Consider the following 18,705-nt stretch of genomic DNA (forward strand, 5'->3'; position numbering starts at 1 on the left):
TCGGAGGCAAAGTTTGTAAAACTGAATTGTGGGTGTGGTGAGGGGTGTATTTATAGGCATTTTGAGGTTTGGGAAACTTTGCCCCTCCTGGTAGGAATGTATATCCCATACGTCACTAGCTCATGGACTCTTGCTAATTACATGAAAGAAATAACTTATTTTGTGCATGTGTTAAGCCACGTAATTTAAACAGCCAAATCGCATGCACGTTCACGTATTGCCCGTAGAAGTCAATGGAGAAGACAAATAGAAACAAATTTTCACTAAAACCCTAATATGTTGCACAAAGCCCTTGACGATTCTCCTTAAAAATGCAAATATTTTATATTGCGAAAATGTTTTCGTAACGGAATATGTTCTATTTATTTCTAAATAAATATTTCTCTATATATGTGATTATTTTTGGACTGATATATTTATAGCGAGATATGTATATATATGTCTAGATATCTCGAGATCTATATGCGAATATCTCTTTGAAATTTCCTCTCAGATAATGTTTAATGAGCATAAGATTATAATGAAAAATATTTTCATTATCTCCATTGTATAAACATATCTCTATAAATATAAATCCATGTTTCTCTATGTATGTGTATGTATGTCAATAAAAAATCCCTTTGTTGGCTTTTTTTTTTTCTCTAACACCCGAGATCTCGTATCTTTGAGCCCTTATAACTTTTGTGTACAATATTTTTTTTTAAATATTTTTTTATTAGACAGTTTTAATATGAGTGTAACTGTACTATGCAAAAAGTGTTTCGTGAAACGTAACTATAGCTCTTCGAGCGCGGAAAGGATTGTTGCATAAAAGGCGAATGCGCGTGCGCAATCGTGACTTTTTGAGACTTGTAATAGCTGCACAGAGGCAATTGATTGCGAAAATACCATATCACGCGCATAAAACTCATAACGCACGACTTGTAATCTTGCCCAAAGCAAGCAGTATGATGTGCATGTGCAGTAAGAATATAAAAGGAAGTAGACAATCTGTGATATGTATTTAATGTACATTTAATTTAATAAACTACAGGAATATTTAATGTTTACTCTCCCTTTAAAAGAGAAAAAAAATCATATTATAAAGTACAGCATATTTCAAGCAAATGGTGTAAAATCATTATATCCCTAAAAATAGGTAATAAGCTGTAGGCCTTGGCAACCACTAAAATCTTATGGTCTCAGACAAGTCAAATTATTAATGGTGGTTTTAAGCATTTCCTGCAAGAAGATGGAAAATTCCAGTGATCTGTTCATGCATTAAATGGCCCCCAATATCCAGTATCCATGAGATTAAAAAAATTGACATTATTTCTACAAGCAATTCTGATTTTCTTAATTTTTACAAGTATATCTTACAATTCATGACACAAACCACAGAATATAGGGAACATTCAAGATTAATAAGCCTAATGCAAAGTATAAAATGCTGCAGGGAGATTAGATAAATATTGGGATATAAGAACTTATTTCAGACAATCTAATGGTTTATACATGTGTAGCATTACTTGTAGCAGTCCGCTTTGTTTCACAATGCTCACTTGGTTATATCTGTGGTTTTCAATTATTAAACTGAAGGCAGACCACATTAGTCTTTTAAATGTAAACTGAAAGCACGTGTTTGTTACTCATTTCTAACATCTGTCCGGGCTTTGTGTTTAAAAGAATTTTTTTTTTTTTTAAAGGGACATGAAATACCCAAATGTTGAAGCACTTGAAAGTGATGCAGCATAGGTGTAAAAAAGCTGATTATAAAATATCACCTGAATATCTCTATTTAAAAAAGGAACATATTTTACCTCTAATTTCCTAAGTATTCACGCCCCACTGTAAAGAGACTTTAAGCAGCCAGTCAGGATGCTTGTCCCAGGACAAGCTAGGGAGTGTGCATATGTCATGTGCAGACACAGTTATGTTATTTTCCTATTCAGTTTAGGTAAGTTCTATGAAATATCATTCAATTGCAGCAAAGGCAAAGCATTACCACAGCACTGCTGATGTTGACTGGCTATTTTTTTTTTTAACTTGCAGCTGGACAGCAGCTGAGGTATAACTGTTTACACAGCACTTATTCTGGTTAGATGAAGACATTTTGAGGTAAAATATCCGTATTTACATATAGATTTTCAGGTGATATTTTCTAGTCAGCTTTTTACAGATAGGCTGCATCACTTTCAAGTGATTTAGCATGTGGGTATTATGTCCCTTTAAAATACAATCTCTGTCAGTATTCAATATGGTGATTTTGATTTTTCACAATGCCAATGTAATCTTCAGGGATAATTTGCTTCCTTACATATGTATTGCAATTTCTAGGATGAAGAATATGGGTATTATGTTTTATATTTGGTATCAAAAACATCTACAGGGAGATTAAAGGGACAGCTTAAGATTTTTAAAATAAATGTTTAGTTATGTTTAGTTATAATTAATGGAACTTTGCTATATATTTTCAGTATTTATTTTGCTACATTTTCCTGTAATTTAGCTCTGAAAATTGAGGATTTTCTTATCACAACCTTAGATGCACCCTGCAGTTTCTCAAGGTAGACCCTACTCCACATCTGTCACTAACTGGCTTTAATGGATAACAACTGCAAACCAATGCACTTTATACTAACTTTATGACAATAGCTAGCCTTGTTGTCTGAGGACTAAAGCCCAGATAGGCTCCTCCAAATAAGGCAAATGGTGGATGTAAAAAGGATGACAAATTGTTTTCAAACTGTTGAGACCGATATCTTATTCTATAGCAACAAAACAGAAATGTTTTGTAATTACAAGGTATTTACTGCCCATTTAAAAGCCATTAGATCATGACAGTGCATTCCTAATAAAAGAACTTGAGAAGCTGTGTCTGTAACTTTAATTCTGATATGCAGGCTAGTATTCTTTGTACATTAAAGGGACAGTCAAGTAAAAATGAAACTTTTATGATTCAGATAGGGCATGTCATTTTAAACTTTCCAATTTACTTTTTATCATCAAATTTGCATTGTTCTCTTGGTATTATTGGTTGAAAGCTAAACCTAGGTAGGTTCATATGCTAATTTGGATTTGGAGCATTCATCCGCAATAAAAGAAAACAAATTTTGGGGTTTTAATATAATTTTGTTCGAAATTTTAACACAAATTGTACAGTTTTTTTGCTAATAAACCAAACAGACACTCATGGCTGATATTGGAGATTATGAAATAATTTGTGGTTGTGGTCTATGGCTTTTAAGGACTGGAGTTGGACATCCCTGCTGTAGCGCGTTTAAAATGATTATAAAATAAACAAATAAATAATTTAAATTTCTAACACAGTGTTTTAATCGTCATGAACATTAAAAAATATTAGTGGCTGGTAAAGGTCCAACGGCACCTGTTTTAAAGCAGCATGATCTAGATGGGTTTTGGGTTTTTTGCAGAATATTATTAATGTTTTTTTGTATAAACCTTTGCAATGATCAAAATATAGGTACTGTAATATTTAAATCATTAGCTAAGTGACATCAGATAACACAAATTCATTCTATCTCAATACAAATAGTCAGGTAAAAGTCAGACTTGATTGTGGCTTTATCTTGAAGAAATGAATGGATTGTCCCTGCTGAAAACTGGTAAACAGGACATCCCCAGAGGAACAGCATAAAATACCAGAACATTAAAGGGACACTGAACCCAAATTTTTTCTTTCGTGATTCAGATAGAGCATACAATTTTAAGGAACTTTCTAATTTGTTACTATTATCAAATTTTCTTCATTCTCTTTGTATCTTTATTTGAAAAGTAAGAATGTAAATTTAGAAGCCGGCCCATTTTTGGTTCACAGGTGCTTGCTGATTGGTGGGTAAATTCACCCACCAATAAACAAGTGCTGTCCAGGGTACTAAACCAAAAATTGGCTGGCTCCTTAGCTTAGATGCCTTCTTTTTCAAATAAAGATAGCAAGAGAAGGAAGAAAATTTGATAATAGGAGTAAATTAGAAAGTTGCTTAAAATTGCATGCTCTATCTGGATCACGAAAGAAAAAAAATTGGGCTCAGTGTCCCTTTAAGCAATGATACATCTATAACAGTTTTGAAAAATCACATCATTTTCTGTGCTCTCAGCTTAAAATTAGAAATATATATACCTGCTCATTGTTGTTTGCAGTAGAGTTGGCTGTGACCGCAGAGAGTTTTTCCAAAAATGATAGATCTGCAGCTGAATTGATAGCACCCCCATCAGATACGAACTAAGAATAAAAATAAAAAATAAATAAAAAAACAGTTAATTGTAGAAATGTGTTTTCATAATAGAATTTTATTGGCCCACATTGTTGTATAATATATTTATGGTACTGTTTCCATCTACTCCATGAACTCAGGACGTCTTAATATGAGATAACAATTTTTGGTTCTTCCTCAGAATATTTTTTATTCCTTAAAGTGATACTAAACCAAATTGTTTCTTTCATGATTCAGATAGAGCATGCAATTTTAAGCAACTTTCTAATTTACTCCTATTAACAATTTGTCTGCGTTCTCTTGGTATCTTTATTTGAAAAAAGCAGGAATGTAAGCTTATGAACCGGCCCATTTTCGGTTCAGCACCATGGATAGCGATTGGTGGGTACATTTAGCCACCAATCAGCAAGCTGTACGCAGGTGCTGAAGAAAAGTTGGGCTGGCTCATGAGCTTATATTCCTGCTTTTTCAAATAAAGATACCAAGAGAACGAAGAAAAATTGATAACAGGAGTAAATTAGAAAGTTGCTTAAAATTGCATTATCTATCTGAATAATGAAAGGAAAAAAATTGGGTTCAGTATCCCTTTAACTAATTAAGAATTAGCACATTACAGCACCAGCTTTCACCAACTCATTTTTTTTAACGTTCTACTACTTGCCATTTGAAACCAATTCATGTGTTTTTGTCAATTTCTGTTTTATGGGGGAAAGTATTTTGCTTAATTTTTATACAAGTATATTTTCGTAACATGTTGATGGAGCCTTTAAAAAACAAAACGGAAAAAAAACAACTCATTTTATTTGAAATTGTGGGATGTCTTTGATGTATAGGTTTGATTAAGTGTGAATAAGTATATGCATGAGCACACAACTTATACTCATGATTTATAACTGATAAAATATAAAGGCAGACTGACAACTCAAATTCACAATATTGGGCTAGATCACGAGTGGAGCAGTAATTGCCACTCCTGTTCGCACGCTAACTTCACTCGACTTCTGCTCTTCGCGCACGTTGGGTAGTATGCGTATTACAAGTTAAAAGCAAATATTTTTCATTAACGCTGACCTAACACGAGCAAAGAGAAGAAGTTAGAATATCACAACTGCGTTAATGTACTACAGTATCCCATAGACCTCAAAGAAGAGAGAAAAGTTTGGGGGTAAAAAAAAAACATACTCGCATGCTTACCTGAATCGCCATAAGCCCCCTACTCTAATAACCCCTAACCCGCCGCAACTTCCCCCCTACACTATTAACTCCTAAACCGCCACAACCCCCACCGGAAAGTAACCAACTAAACTATTAACCCCTAAACCGCCACAACCCCCACCGCAAAGTAACCGGCTACACTGTTAACCCCTAAACCACAAACAGCCCCCACTGCAATGTAACCAACTACACTATTAACCCCTAAACCACCACAACCCCTATCGCAAAATACCCATTAACATCTAAACCCCTTAACCTAACACCCCCTAAAATACCCACACAAAAAACACCCACCTAAAGTACCTTTAAAAATAAAAAAATAACCTTACCTTAAAATTAAAAAAAACCTAACCTTACTTGAAAAATACAATAACCTAACACTACAGGAAAAAACAACCATTACAGAAAATAAAAAAAATACCATTACAGAAAAAAAAACAAATGACCAAAAATAACAAAACAGTTATGCCTATTCTAAAACCACACTTAAAAAAACTTTACTAACACTAAACTGCAGCGATAGGGCCTTTTTTAGGGCATTGCCACAAAGTGATTTAGCTATTTTTCAATAAAAATAAACTCCACCACCAATCTACAAGTAACCCCTAACCCCTCCAAAAATAGGTTATCTAAAATAAAACTACTCTAAAATTTAACATTTAGCTCTTTTGCTGCCTGAAACAAAAAAAAAAACAAAAAAAAAACAAAAACGACCCAACCCTAACACTAAAGCCCAAAGATGGTGCTCATCAAAGTTGAATCCTGGCAGCAGCGCTGCATTTTTATCATGGCAGAGGTCTTCTTATTTTCCTATTTTTTTTTTCCCGGCAGCGGTTTTCTCATCTTCATTCTTATCTTCCATCCCTAACATCCTCTTCATGCTGTCAATTTTGAATGTGAGGTACCCCTTTATATAGGGGAACCCTTGCATTCCTATTACCTGATTTTTAATTTAAAATTCAAATCAGCCAATAGAAAAAGCTTTCATTCTATTGGCTGATTTGAATTTGAAAATAAAAAATCAGCCAATAGGGATGCAATGGCACCCCTATATAAAGAGGGTATCTTGCATTCAAGAGGACGTCTGGGATGGAAAATAAGAAGATGGATGAAGATAAGAAGACCACTACTGGGATGAAGATAAGAAGACCGCCAGGGTGAATATGGAGCGCTGCCAGGTGGAAGTTAAAGCAACACGGCCCGAACTTAGTGAGTACAATCTTTGGGGTTTAGTGTTAGGATTTTTTTGGGTGGGTTTTGTTTTTTAGGTTGCTTTTTTTTTTTTTTTTTTTTCTATTTTGGGCAGCAAAAGAGCTAAATGCCCTTCTAAGGGCAATATGCAGCCACATGCCCTTTTCAGGGCAATTATTAGAGTAGTCCTTTTTTAGATAGCCTTTTGTTTTTGTGGGGGGGGGTTGCTTATAGATTGGTGTTTGGGTTTTTTTAATTGAAAAAGAGCTAAATCACTTTAGGGCAATGCCCTACAAAAGGCCCTTTTAAGGTCTATTGCTGTAGTTTAGAGATATTATAGTTATTTTTCTTTTGGGGTGTTTAAAGTGGGGTTTTAGACTAGGCATAACTTTTATTTTTGGTCATTTGTTTTTATCTGTAGGTTATTTTAATTTTCTGGAATGTTAGATTATTTTATTTTTCAAGTAAGGTTAGTTTTTTTATATTTTAAGGTAAGGTTCGTTTTTTTATTTTTAAGGTAAGGTTAGGTTTTTTATCTTTAAGGTAAGGTTAGGTTTTTTATTTTTAAAGGTTAGTTTTTTTTATAGGTAAAGTTATTTTATTTTTTGGGGGGGGTTAGGGGTTAATAGTGTAGTGGGTTACATTGTGGTGGGGGTTGTGGCAGTTTAGGGGTTAATAGTGTTGAGGGGTAGTTTGCATTTACTTTCAACTTGTAATAGGAGCGGACATTGCTGCTAAATGCTGCCCATAGAAAAAATGGGAAGCAAAAATTACCGCAAGTTTGCGCATACAAATTTGCAGTCATTTAAACAGCGCACCACTAGTAGTATAGATTTGAGCATAAAGAACACCGCAATCTCGCTTACACTCGTGGTAACGATAGTGCTCCACTCGTAATCTGGCCTATTATCTAGAGATTAAACTAACATTTCCTTATGAATAAAATGATTAAATGTTAATGCAATAACTAACTGAACTCTAACAGAATCACTGATAGGTCACATGGATCCATTTTGAGTTCACTTTTGTGAAAAATTTACAACAAGTTGGGGAACGGGGTCTTAAAAAAATTCTTAGCTAGTTTATTTTCAAAATAAAACAATTGTTATGATGAAACAATCCCCCTTTTTAAATATAAGACAATCAAGTACATCATTCTATATATGCAGCAATCTAGAATGAAGAAAAAATTATAATAGGAGTATATTAGAAAGTTGCTTAAAATTGCAGGTTCTATCTCAGTAGTCTCAAAGTACAGGCACTGGGGCCATTTGTGGCCCTCAGGGTAGTTTAATCTGGCCCTCCCTTGTTTATTAGGTAATTTATTCATGTGTCCAAACAATTTTTTGATGTTCTATACAGGCACTGACAAGATAAATATAAAGACAAGCATGCATCGTCCAGTGTAGACTCCCATTACGCACTGCTTGGATAAATGTCACTTTTTATTCAGTTCCAGAATGATCACTTCACTTGGCTCTCACAAGATAAATATACGCTGTGTATGTCTATTGTGGAATACAGCTCCCACCATGCACTACTACTTGGGTAAATGTCACTTCCAGTTTCTAGTATATCCAGCAACACTCACTCTGTTCAAGTGGCCCCCATGGGAGAAGAACACTTAAACTAGTGGCCCCCCCGGATGCAATGAGCTTGAGACCCCTGCTCTATCTGAATCATTAAAGAAAAAATCTGGGTTTAGTGTCCCTTTAAAGCCTCACCTCAATATAATCAGTTGGTACAAGTCCTCTTTCCCCTTGAGTGTTTTTTACTTCTATCCAGCCTCCACCTACATCCTGCAATAAAGAACAGAAAACTGGTGATTACATATTTAAATATAAAAACTTTGTCTAATATGCCATCTATAAAAGTAGCACATGTAAGTATTCAAATGGAAGATCATAGAAATGAGCTTGAATTTTTATAATTGACATATATATATCTTTTACACTGAAATTAGAGAAGGAAACATTTTCTGTATAAAATTTATTTTTATATTCAAGATTATATATAACGTATTAGAGTCATCTGGAAAGCATATTTATTTATTTGAACAAATCTTAACAAGTACTGCAGAACAATATTAGAATACAGACCTTGACAAATCATTGTACTGGAAAAGTAGTGTAAAAGTCACACTACAAAAGGAGTGTACATGAATAGCACTCTGCTACTCTTATTCATCACTTGATACAATAAAGGTGAATGAATTCATGAAAGGAGGTAAAATATAACTCTTATTAGTGTGATTAAAAAACAAATGTACCCATTAAGAACACAAAACATACACAAACAACTGACAACCAATAATAAAATAGCACTGTGGAATCGGTCTATGATTATCAACAGTAATGTCAATGATATGAGGAGCTGTGTGTGTGGGCTATATACGTCCCACTGATCTCCAGGGGTATAAGTACCGTACCATTTTTTTTTTTTTTAAATAATTTTTTTATTGAAAACAGTATTGTAATAACAACATAATTAAACATTTTTCCATATACATCTGGCAACGATAGAGCATACAGGTTTACAAAAGACAGCATGATATTAGGTGCGTTTCCTTTACTATGTTATAGGAGTCATTTTTTGCATTAATGATCTATCCAGTGGATGTGCAGATGGTTATATTGTTATATATCGGCACTCTTAAGAATTAATCTTTAAGATAGGAGGACACATGGCGAGTGTTGCCATGTCTAGTTACACTGACAGTTCAGAAGCACATTAAAATATGACGGGGTAAAAGGTATGTACGGACATATATTGCAGTGATAACTTGAAATCCGCAGTTTACTATAACGGAAGGAAAGGGGGAGGGGAGAGTATGGAGAGGGAAAAAGGGGAAGGGAAGGAGGGGAGGACCGAATATGGTGATAGGGGACAAAATAGCAAAAATGGGGGAGATCCACTTCTCTTAAGTAAGGGCACCTTGTTATATTCACAGTGAGGTGCACCTTCTGGGGCTGGAAGGGGACTTTTGCCAGATGCAATCCGGTTGTGTAAGAAGGGGTAGGCCCTATTATTTATTCTGCTCCAGATAGTTCTCCCAGGGCTCCCAGAGGAGGCTAAATACATCTGACTGGTTCCTCATCCTAAAGACGTAGTTCTCCATCTTACCATTTTTTACTAGCAAGAAAACATAATTTATGCTTACCTGATAAATTCCTTTCTTCTGTAGTGTGATCAGTCCACGGGTCATCATTACTTCTGGGATATTACTCCTCCCCAACAGGAAGTGCAAGAGGATTCACCCAGCAGAGCTGCATATAGCTCCTCCCCTCTACGTCACTCCCAGTCATTCGACCAAGGACCAACGAGAAAGGAGAAGCCAAGGGTGTAGTGGTGACTGGAGTATAATTTAAAAAATATTTACCTGCCTTAAAAAACAGGGCGGGCCGTGGACTGATCACACTACAGAAGAAAGGAATTTATCAGGTAAGCATAAATTATGTTTTCTTCTGTTAAGTGTGATCAGTCCACGGGTCATCATTACTTCTGGGATACCAATACCAAAGCAAAAGTACACGGATGACGGGAGGGATAGGCAGGCTCTTTATACAGAAGGAACCACTGCCTGAAGAACCTTTCTCCCAAAAATAGCCTCCGAGGAAGCAAAAGTGTCAAATTTGTAAAATTTGGAAAAAGTATGAAGCGAAGACCAAGTTGCAGCCTTGCAAATCTGTTCAACAGAGGCCTCATTCTTAAAGGCCCAAGTGGAAGCCACAGCTCTAGTAGAATGAGCTGTAATTCTTTCAGGAGGCTGCTGTCCAGCAGTCTCATAAGCTAAACGTATTATGCTACGAAGCCAAAAGGAAAGAGAGGTAGCAGAAGCCTTTTGACCTCTCCTCTGACCAGAGTAAACGACAAACAGAGAAGACGTTTGTCGAAATTCCTTAGTTGCCTGTAAGTAAAATTTTAGGGCACGAACTACGTCCAGATTGTGCAGTAGACGTTCCTTCTTCGAAGAAGGATTTGGACACAAAGAAGGAACAACAATCTCTTGATTGATATTCCTGTTAGTGACTACCTTAGGTAAGAACCCAGGTTTAGTACGCAGAACTACCTTATCCGAATGAAAAATCAAATAAGGAGAATCACAATGTAAGGCTGATAACTCAGAGACTCTTCGAGCCGAGGAAATAGCCATTAAAAATAGAACTTTCCAAGATAACAACTTTATATCAATGGAATGAAGGGGTTCAAACGGAACGCCCTGTAAAACGTTAAGAACAAGGTTTAAACTCCATGGCGGAGCAACAGTTTTAAACACAGGCTTAATCCTGGCCAAAGCCTGACAAAAAGCCTGAACGTCTGGAACTTCTGACAGACGTTTGTGTAACAGAATGGACAGAGCTGAGATCTGTCCCTTTAATGAACTAGCAGATAAACCCTTTTCTAAACCTTCTTGTAGAAAAGACAATATCCTAGGAATCCTAACCTTACTCCAAGAGTAACCTTTGGATTCACACCAATATAGGTATTTACGCCATATCTTATGGTAAATCCTTCTGGTAACAGGTTTCCTAGCCTGTATTAAGGTATCAATAACTGACTCAGAAAACCCACGTCTTGATAAAATCAAGCGTTCAATTTCCAAGCAGTCAGCTTCAGAGAAGTTAGATTTTGATGTTTGAAAGGACCCTGTATCAGGAGGTCCTGTTTCAGAGGTAGAGACCAAGGTGGACAGGATGACATGTCCACCAGGTCTGCATACCAAGTCCTGCGTGGCCATGCAGGTGCTATTAGAATCACTGATGCTCTCTCCTGTTTGATTCTGGCAATCAATCGAGGAAGCATCGGGAAGGGTGGAAACACGTAAGCCATCCTGAAGTCCCAAGGTGCTGTCAGGGCATCTATCAGGACTGCTCCTGGATCCCTGGATCTGGACCCGTAACGAGGAAGCTTGGCGTTCTGTCGAGACGCCATGAGATCTATCTCTGGTTTGCCCCAACGTCTAAGTATTTGGGCAAAGACCTCCGGATGAAGTTCCCACTCCCCCGGATGAAAAGTCTGACGACTTAAAAAATCCGCTTCCCAGTTCTCCACTCCCGGAATGTGGATTGCTGACAGGTGGCAAGAGTGAGACTCTGCCCAGCGAATTATCTTTGATACTTTCATCATTGCTAGGGAGCTTCTTGTCCCTCCCTGATGGTTGATGTAAGCTACCGTCGTGATGTTGTCCGACTGAAACCTGATGAACCCCCGAGTTGTCAACTGGGGACAAGCCAGGAGGGCATTGAGAACTGCTCTCAATTCCAGAATGTTTATTGGCAGGAGACTCTCCTCCTGACTCCATTGTCCCTGAGCTTTCAGAGAATTCCAGACGGCACCCCAACCTAGAAGGCTGGCGTCTGTTGTTACAATTGTCCAGTCTGGTCTGCTGAATGGCATCCCCCTGGACAGATGTGGCCGAGAAAGCCACCATAGAAGAGAATTTCTGGTCTCTTGATCCAGATTCAGAGAAGGGGACAAGTCTGAGTAATCCCCATTCCACTGACTTAGCATGCACAGTTGCAGTGGTCTGAGGTGTAAGCGAGCAAAGGGTACTATGTCCATTGCCGCTACCATTAAGCCGATTACCTCCATGCATTGAGCCACTGACGGGTGTTGAATGGAATGAAGGGTGCGGCAAGCACTTTGAAGTCTTGTTAACCTGTCCTCTGTCAGGTAAATCTTCATTTCTACAGAATCTATAAGAGTCCCCAGGAAGGGAACTCTTGTGAGTGGAACAAGTGAACTTTTCTTTTCGTTCACCTTCCATCCATGTGACCTTAGAAAAGCCAGTACTAACTCTGTATGAGACTTGGCAGTTTGAAAGCTTGAAGCTTGTATCAGAATGTCGTCTAGGTACGGAGCTACCGAGATTCCCCGCGGTCTTAGTACCGCCAGAAGAGCACCCAGAACCTTTGTGAAGATTCTTGGAGCTGTAGCCAATCCGAATGGAAGAGCTACAAACTGGTAATGCCTGTCTAGGAAGGCAAACCTTAGATACCGGTAATGATCTTTGTGAATCGGTATGTGAAGGTAAGCATCCTTTAAATCCACTGTGGTCATGTACTGACCCTTTTGGATCATGGGTAAAATTGTCCGAATAGTCTCCATTTTGAACGATGGAACTCTTAGGAATTTGTTTAGGATTTTTAAATCCAGGATTGGTCTGAAAGTTCCCTCTTTTTTGGGAACCACAAACAGATTTGAGTAAAACCCTTGTCCCTGTTCCGACCGTGGAACTGGATGGATTACTCCCATTAACAAAAGTTCTTGTACGCAGCGTAGAAACGCCTCTTTCTTTGTTTGGTTTGTTGACAACCTTGACAGATGAAATCTCTCTCTTGGAGGAGAGTATTTGAAGTCCAGAAGGTATCCCTGAGATATTATCTCTAGCGCCCAGGGGTCCTGGACATCTCTTGCCCAAGCCTGGGCGAAGAGAGAAAGTCTGCCCCCCACTAGATCCGATCCCGGATCGGGGGCCCTCAATTCATGCTGTTTTAGGGGCAGCAGCAGGTTTCCTGGCCTGCTTGCCCTTGTTCCAAGACTGGTTAGGTCTCCAGCTTTGTCTGTAGCGAGCAACAGATCCTTCTTGTTTTGGAGCAGTGGAAGTTGATGCTGCTCCTGCTTTGAAATTCCGAAAGGAACGAAAATTAGACTGTCTAACCTTAGGTTTGGCTCTGTCTTGAGGCAGGGCGTGGCCCTTACCTCCTGTAATGTCAGCGATAATTTCTTTCAAACCGGGCCCAAATAAGGTCTGCCCTTTGAAAGGTATATTAAGTAATTTGGACTTAGAAGTTACATCAGCTGACCAGGATTTTAGCCACAGTGCTCTGTGCGCCTGAATGGCGAATCCGGAATTCTTAGCCGTAAGTTTAGTTAAGTGTACTACGGCTTCCGAAATGAATGAATTAGCTAGCTTAAGGATTCTAAGCCTGTCCGTAATGTCGTCCAGAGTAGCTGAACTAAGGTTCTCTTCCAGAGACTCAATCCAGAATGCCGCTGCAGCCGTGACCGGCGCAATGCATGCAAGGGGTTGCAATATAAAACCTTGTTGAACAAACATTTTCTTAAGGTAACCCTCTAACTTTTTATCCATTGGATCTGAAAAGGCACAGCTATCCTCCACCGGGATAGTGGTACGCTTAGCTAAAGTAGAAACTGCTCCCTCCACCTTAGGGACCGTTTGCCATAAGTCCCGTGTGGTGGTGTCTATTGGAAACATCTTTCTAAATATCGGAGGGGGTGAGAACGGCACACCGGGTCTATCCCACTCCTTAGTAATAATTTCAGTTAGTCTCTTAGGTATAGGAAAAACGTCAGTACTTGTTGGTACAGCAAAATATTTATCCAACCTACACATTTTCTCTGGTATTGCAACTGTGTTACAATCATTCAGAGCCGCTAACACCTCCCCTAGTAATACACGGAGGTTTTCCAGCTTAAATTTAAAATTTGAAATATCTGAATCCAATCTGTTTGGATCAGAACCGTCAGCCGCAGAATGAAGCTCTCCGTCCTCATGTTCTGCAAGTTGTGACGCAGTATCTGACATGGCCCTAGCATTATCAGCGCACTCTGTTCTCACCCCAGAGTGATCACGCTTGCCTCTTAGCTCTGGTAATTTAGCCAAAACCTCAGTCATAACAGTAGCCATATCTTGTAATGTTATTTGTAATGGCCGCCCAGATGTACTGGGCGCCACAATATCGCGCACCTCCCGAGCGGGAGATGTAGGTACTGTCACGTGAGGCGAGTTAGTCGGCATAACTCTCCCCTCGTTGTTTGGTGAAATTTGTTCAATTTGTACAGATTGACTTTTATTTAAAGTAGCATCAATACAGTTAGTACATAAATTTCTATTGGGCTCCACTTTGGCGTTAGCACAAATAGTACAGGTCTCATCTTCTGAATCAGACATGTTTAACACACTAGCAACTAAACTTGCAACTTGGAAATATTATTCAAGTAAAATACAATGAAAAACGTACTGTGCCTAAGAAGCACAGAAAGATATATGACAGTTGAAATCAATAAACTGAAAAGGTTACAGCATCAAACTTTGTAAAACAAAACACAATTTTAGCAAAGGCTTGTTCCCATTAGCAAAGAATAACTAACCCTGATGGCATAAAAAAAAGGTAAAGAATAAACGTTTTTTATCACAGTCAACTACAATCTCACAGCTCTGTTGTGAAGATTACTTCCCTCAAACAAGCTTTGAAGACCCCTGAGTTCTGTAGAGATGAACCGGAACATGCAGGAAAAAACAATGAGCTTCTGACTGAAATTTTTGATGCGTAGCAAAAGCGCCAAAAAAGGCCCCTCCCCCTCACACACAACAGTGAGAGAGATAAGTAAACTGTCAGAATTAGATCAAGCAACTGCCAAGTGGAAAAATAGTGCCCAAACATTTTATTCACCCAGTACCTCAGAAAATGAAAACGATTTTACATTCCAGCAAAAACGTTTAACATAAATTAAGAGTTATTAAAAAGCCTGTTGCTTGCAAATAGGCTAAAGTCTTATATACACAGTGTAATTCCAGTGAAGTACCATTCCCCAGAATACTCAAATGTAAAATATACATACATGATATTATATCGGTATGGCAGGATTTTCTCATCAATTCCATTGTCAGAAAATAAAAACTGCTACATACCTCTTTGCAGATTAATCTGCCCGCTGTCCCCTGATCTGAAGTTTACCTCTCCTCAGATGGCCGAGAAACAGCAATATGATCTTAACTACTCCGGCTAAAATCATAGTAAAAACTCTGGTAGATTCTTCTTCAAATTCTACCAGAGAAGGAATAACACACTCCGGTGCTATTAAAAAATAACAAACTTTTGATTGAAGAAATAAAACTAAATAAAATCACCATAGTCCTCTCACACATCCTATCTAGTCGTTGGGTGCAAGAGAATGACTGGGAGTGACGTAGAGGGGAGGAGCTATATGCAGCTCTGCTGGGTGAATCCTCTTGCACTTCCTGTTGGGGAGGAGTAATATCCCAGAAGTAATGATGACCCGTGGACTGATCACACTTAACAGAAGAAATGTTATTTATAAGTATACAGCTTATCAGTGTCCCACATAGTTGCCCATCTTTTGTATCCTTGGGCTAAAATATACTGAGTGGAATCGGCGAAAAGACGCTGTGTCACTATATGGACAAATATATATCTGCAGGGATCACGATAATCACACTATTATAATAAAATGAATGGTGTACTGTAAGTGTCACTAAGACACCGCCCATTCGATCACAGAATATTACCCTCAGAATATAGGACTGACAAATGTGGGTGGAACTCTGAGGCTGTAAAGCGCGTGCTTGCTATAGGATTACCCGTTACTGTGGAAACTGACAGCAGACCAGTTGAATAGCAATACAGGAAAGGGGCACCCCTGTGGGGCAACTAAATAGACGGTATACCGCAAGTGTCTCTAAGACACTGCCCGTTCACACGCTCATTATATCTAAGGGGCCCTCTAGATGGAAAAACTTCAAATTACTTAGGTGCACAAATAGCTCTAGTACTATAGGGTTTGTGCTATATTAGCTTGCCCGTGTCAATAAACCAGTGTGGCTATCGAGTGGAATACTGTTACGCTAGGGGTAAGGATGTTGTGCCCCCAACTAATATACAGATCTACGTGGGCTATCGATCGTAGCTCACATACTAGTCTACCATCAACATCCTGTGGCTGAGATTCAGAAAATAGTGGTCAGCGAAAATCGCTATACAACATTAATAAGTAATATTACTCAGGTAAAAATAAGTTAACCGACACAGTTGTAATAAAGTTAGAGGTTGTTATAGCACAAATGACGGTATACCACCAGTGCCTCAAATACACCGCCCGTCAGCACTGTTGTTCAATATGTGAATCTTAACCATTGAGTCCCCAACTGACAAGTGCTGTGATTTTGGATTGTATATTAAATATGTATATATTAGTCTATGGTTGTACAGAAGTAAATGTAGGAAATGCTAGTTAAAAATGAGAATCCCTGATTCTCTCTCCCATGACATGTTTCGCTTTTTAGCTTTATCAATGTGAATCATGAAAGAAAAAAGTTGCGTTTCATGTCCCTTTAATGCAATTTAAGTTTACAAGTACTGCAGAACAATATTGGAATACAGGCCTTGACATATCATGGGAGTAATTTGTCTGTGTATGTTTCTTTACATGATTATTTGTCTCTTAGAAACAAATTTATTACGTTACTGGCTCCTCAGCCTTGCCCCATTGTAATATAGATACATTTGTAAACCCCCTTTGTTATTATTTAGAGGAGGCCATTGTAGTGGTGAAGAATACACCTGTGCAGAACACATTTACATATTTCAGTAAAATCTGAGGAACAATGTATCTATTCTACATGCGGGTACATGAAAAAACATTACAATCTTGTGATTTGCAGTCATCATAAGAGATCTCTGTAGAAAATCATGATCAGCTTCTTAACACAGCTGATGTTTCTCATCAATTAACACTGTGTCTCATCGATCATACATATTTTTTTGACAACCTGCACAAGCCAAACCTGCCATATTTGGAAGGGAACCTGCAACTGACTGGCCAGGCTAGCATATTACTTTTTATAATTGACACTTCAAAAATGTGAGCTTCTATTAATTATGATTTTACTTGACTGCAGACACACTCCTGGCTAAAGTAGGAGCCAGCTGCTTCCTGATATTCAGTACCTTATATACGTTATATGTTTATCACCTATAAATCTTTTTTTATTTTCAACACAAATGCAATGTTTTCCTTTTATTAAAGGGATAATAAAACCAATTTTTTTTCTTTCATGGTTCAGATAGAGCATGCAATTTTAAGCAACTTTCTAATTTATTCCTATTATCAAATTCTCTTTGTTCTCTTGCTATCTTTATTTGAAAAAGAATGCATCTAAGTTAAGGAGCCAGGCAATTTTTGGTTCAGAATAGTGGACAGCACTTGTTTAATGGTGGGTGCATTTAGCCACCAATCAGCAAGCACAACCCAGGTTGTTAACCAAAAATGGGCCGGCTTCTAAACTTACTTTCTTGCTTTTCAAATAAAGATAGCAAGAGAATGAAGAAAAAATGATAATAGGAGTAAATTAGAAAGTTGCTTAAAATCGCATGCTCTATCTTAATCATGAAAGAAAAAATTTGGGTTCAGTGTCCCTTTAATAATATTTAAAAATGAAAGATCATATAAGTTTCTGCTTGTTTTATGTGATAAAGGAAATGTGTAGACACACACAACAGATAAATTACAAGTGATGTCATGGCCTTTAGAGATTTATGGGACTAAAAGTACAACCTAGTTCTAATCTGAATGACATAACTCAGATTACAACATAGCCTAATGATTCACAGAAAGCATGTGACATTTATATGATAAGGGGAAAAAAAAAGGGAGGTCACAGAAAGATCAGATCAGTCTCAATAAATATTTGTTTTCATTCCAGAATGCTTGTTGAAGAAACCTGAATGTGCTTAGGAATATAAATAACAAAATGTATTGTTACCTGATCAATTCATTCCTTTTTTGGTAGTGAGAGTCCATAGTTATGGGCTCAGACGTTCAGGACCCCTCGGTACTGGAGATCCTATCTCAGGAGTACAGAACAGGAAGAATACATGTTTTCATTCTAATGGTAGTGAGAGTGCTTACAGCAGTGATTTTCAACCTTTTTTTGCCGTGGCACACTTTTTTACATTAATAAATCCTGCGGCACACCACCATCCGAAAATTTTACAAAATCACACATTGTAGCCTAATACAGCATATATATATATATATATATATATATATATATATATATATATACACGCATATACTCACACACGCAAAATTTTAAAAATGTCACACTGTTGTCAGTCTGCCGCGGCACACCTGAGGATCTCTCACGGCACACTGGTTGAAAAACACTGGCTTACAGTGCCACAAGTCCTTACTCTTGGGAACCAATACCCAAGCTGTGGAGTCCATGAATAAACTGGGTGGGACAAGGTAAGACTATTTACTAGGAACCACCGCCTGAAGTACCTTTCTGCCAAAGGCTGCCTCTGCTGAGGCAAAAACA

At 37.8% G+C, this 18,705-nt stretch overlaps 1 protein-coding gene across 1 annotated transcript in view; it reads right to left on the minus strand.

The window, feature by feature from the left end:
- Nucleotides 1–18,705, minus strand: part of SNX9 (sorting nexin 9) — a 470,387-nt gene that overhangs the window by 284,530 nt on the left and 167,152 nt on the right. The window contains 2 exon segments of the mRNA XM_053710947.1: nucleotides 4,121–4,222; nucleotides 8,345–8,419. Coding sequence (XP_053566922.1) covers nucleotides 4,121–4,222; nucleotides 8,345–8,419 — 177 coding nt within the window.

This window comes from Bombina bombina, chromosome 4 (assembly GCF_027579735.1).
Source record: "Bombina bombina isolate aBomBom1 chromosome 4, aBomBom1.pri, whole genome shotgun sequence".
Taxonomy (NCBI): domain Eukaryota; kingdom Metazoa; phylum Chordata; class Amphibia; order Anura; family Bombinatoridae; genus Bombina; species Bombina bombina.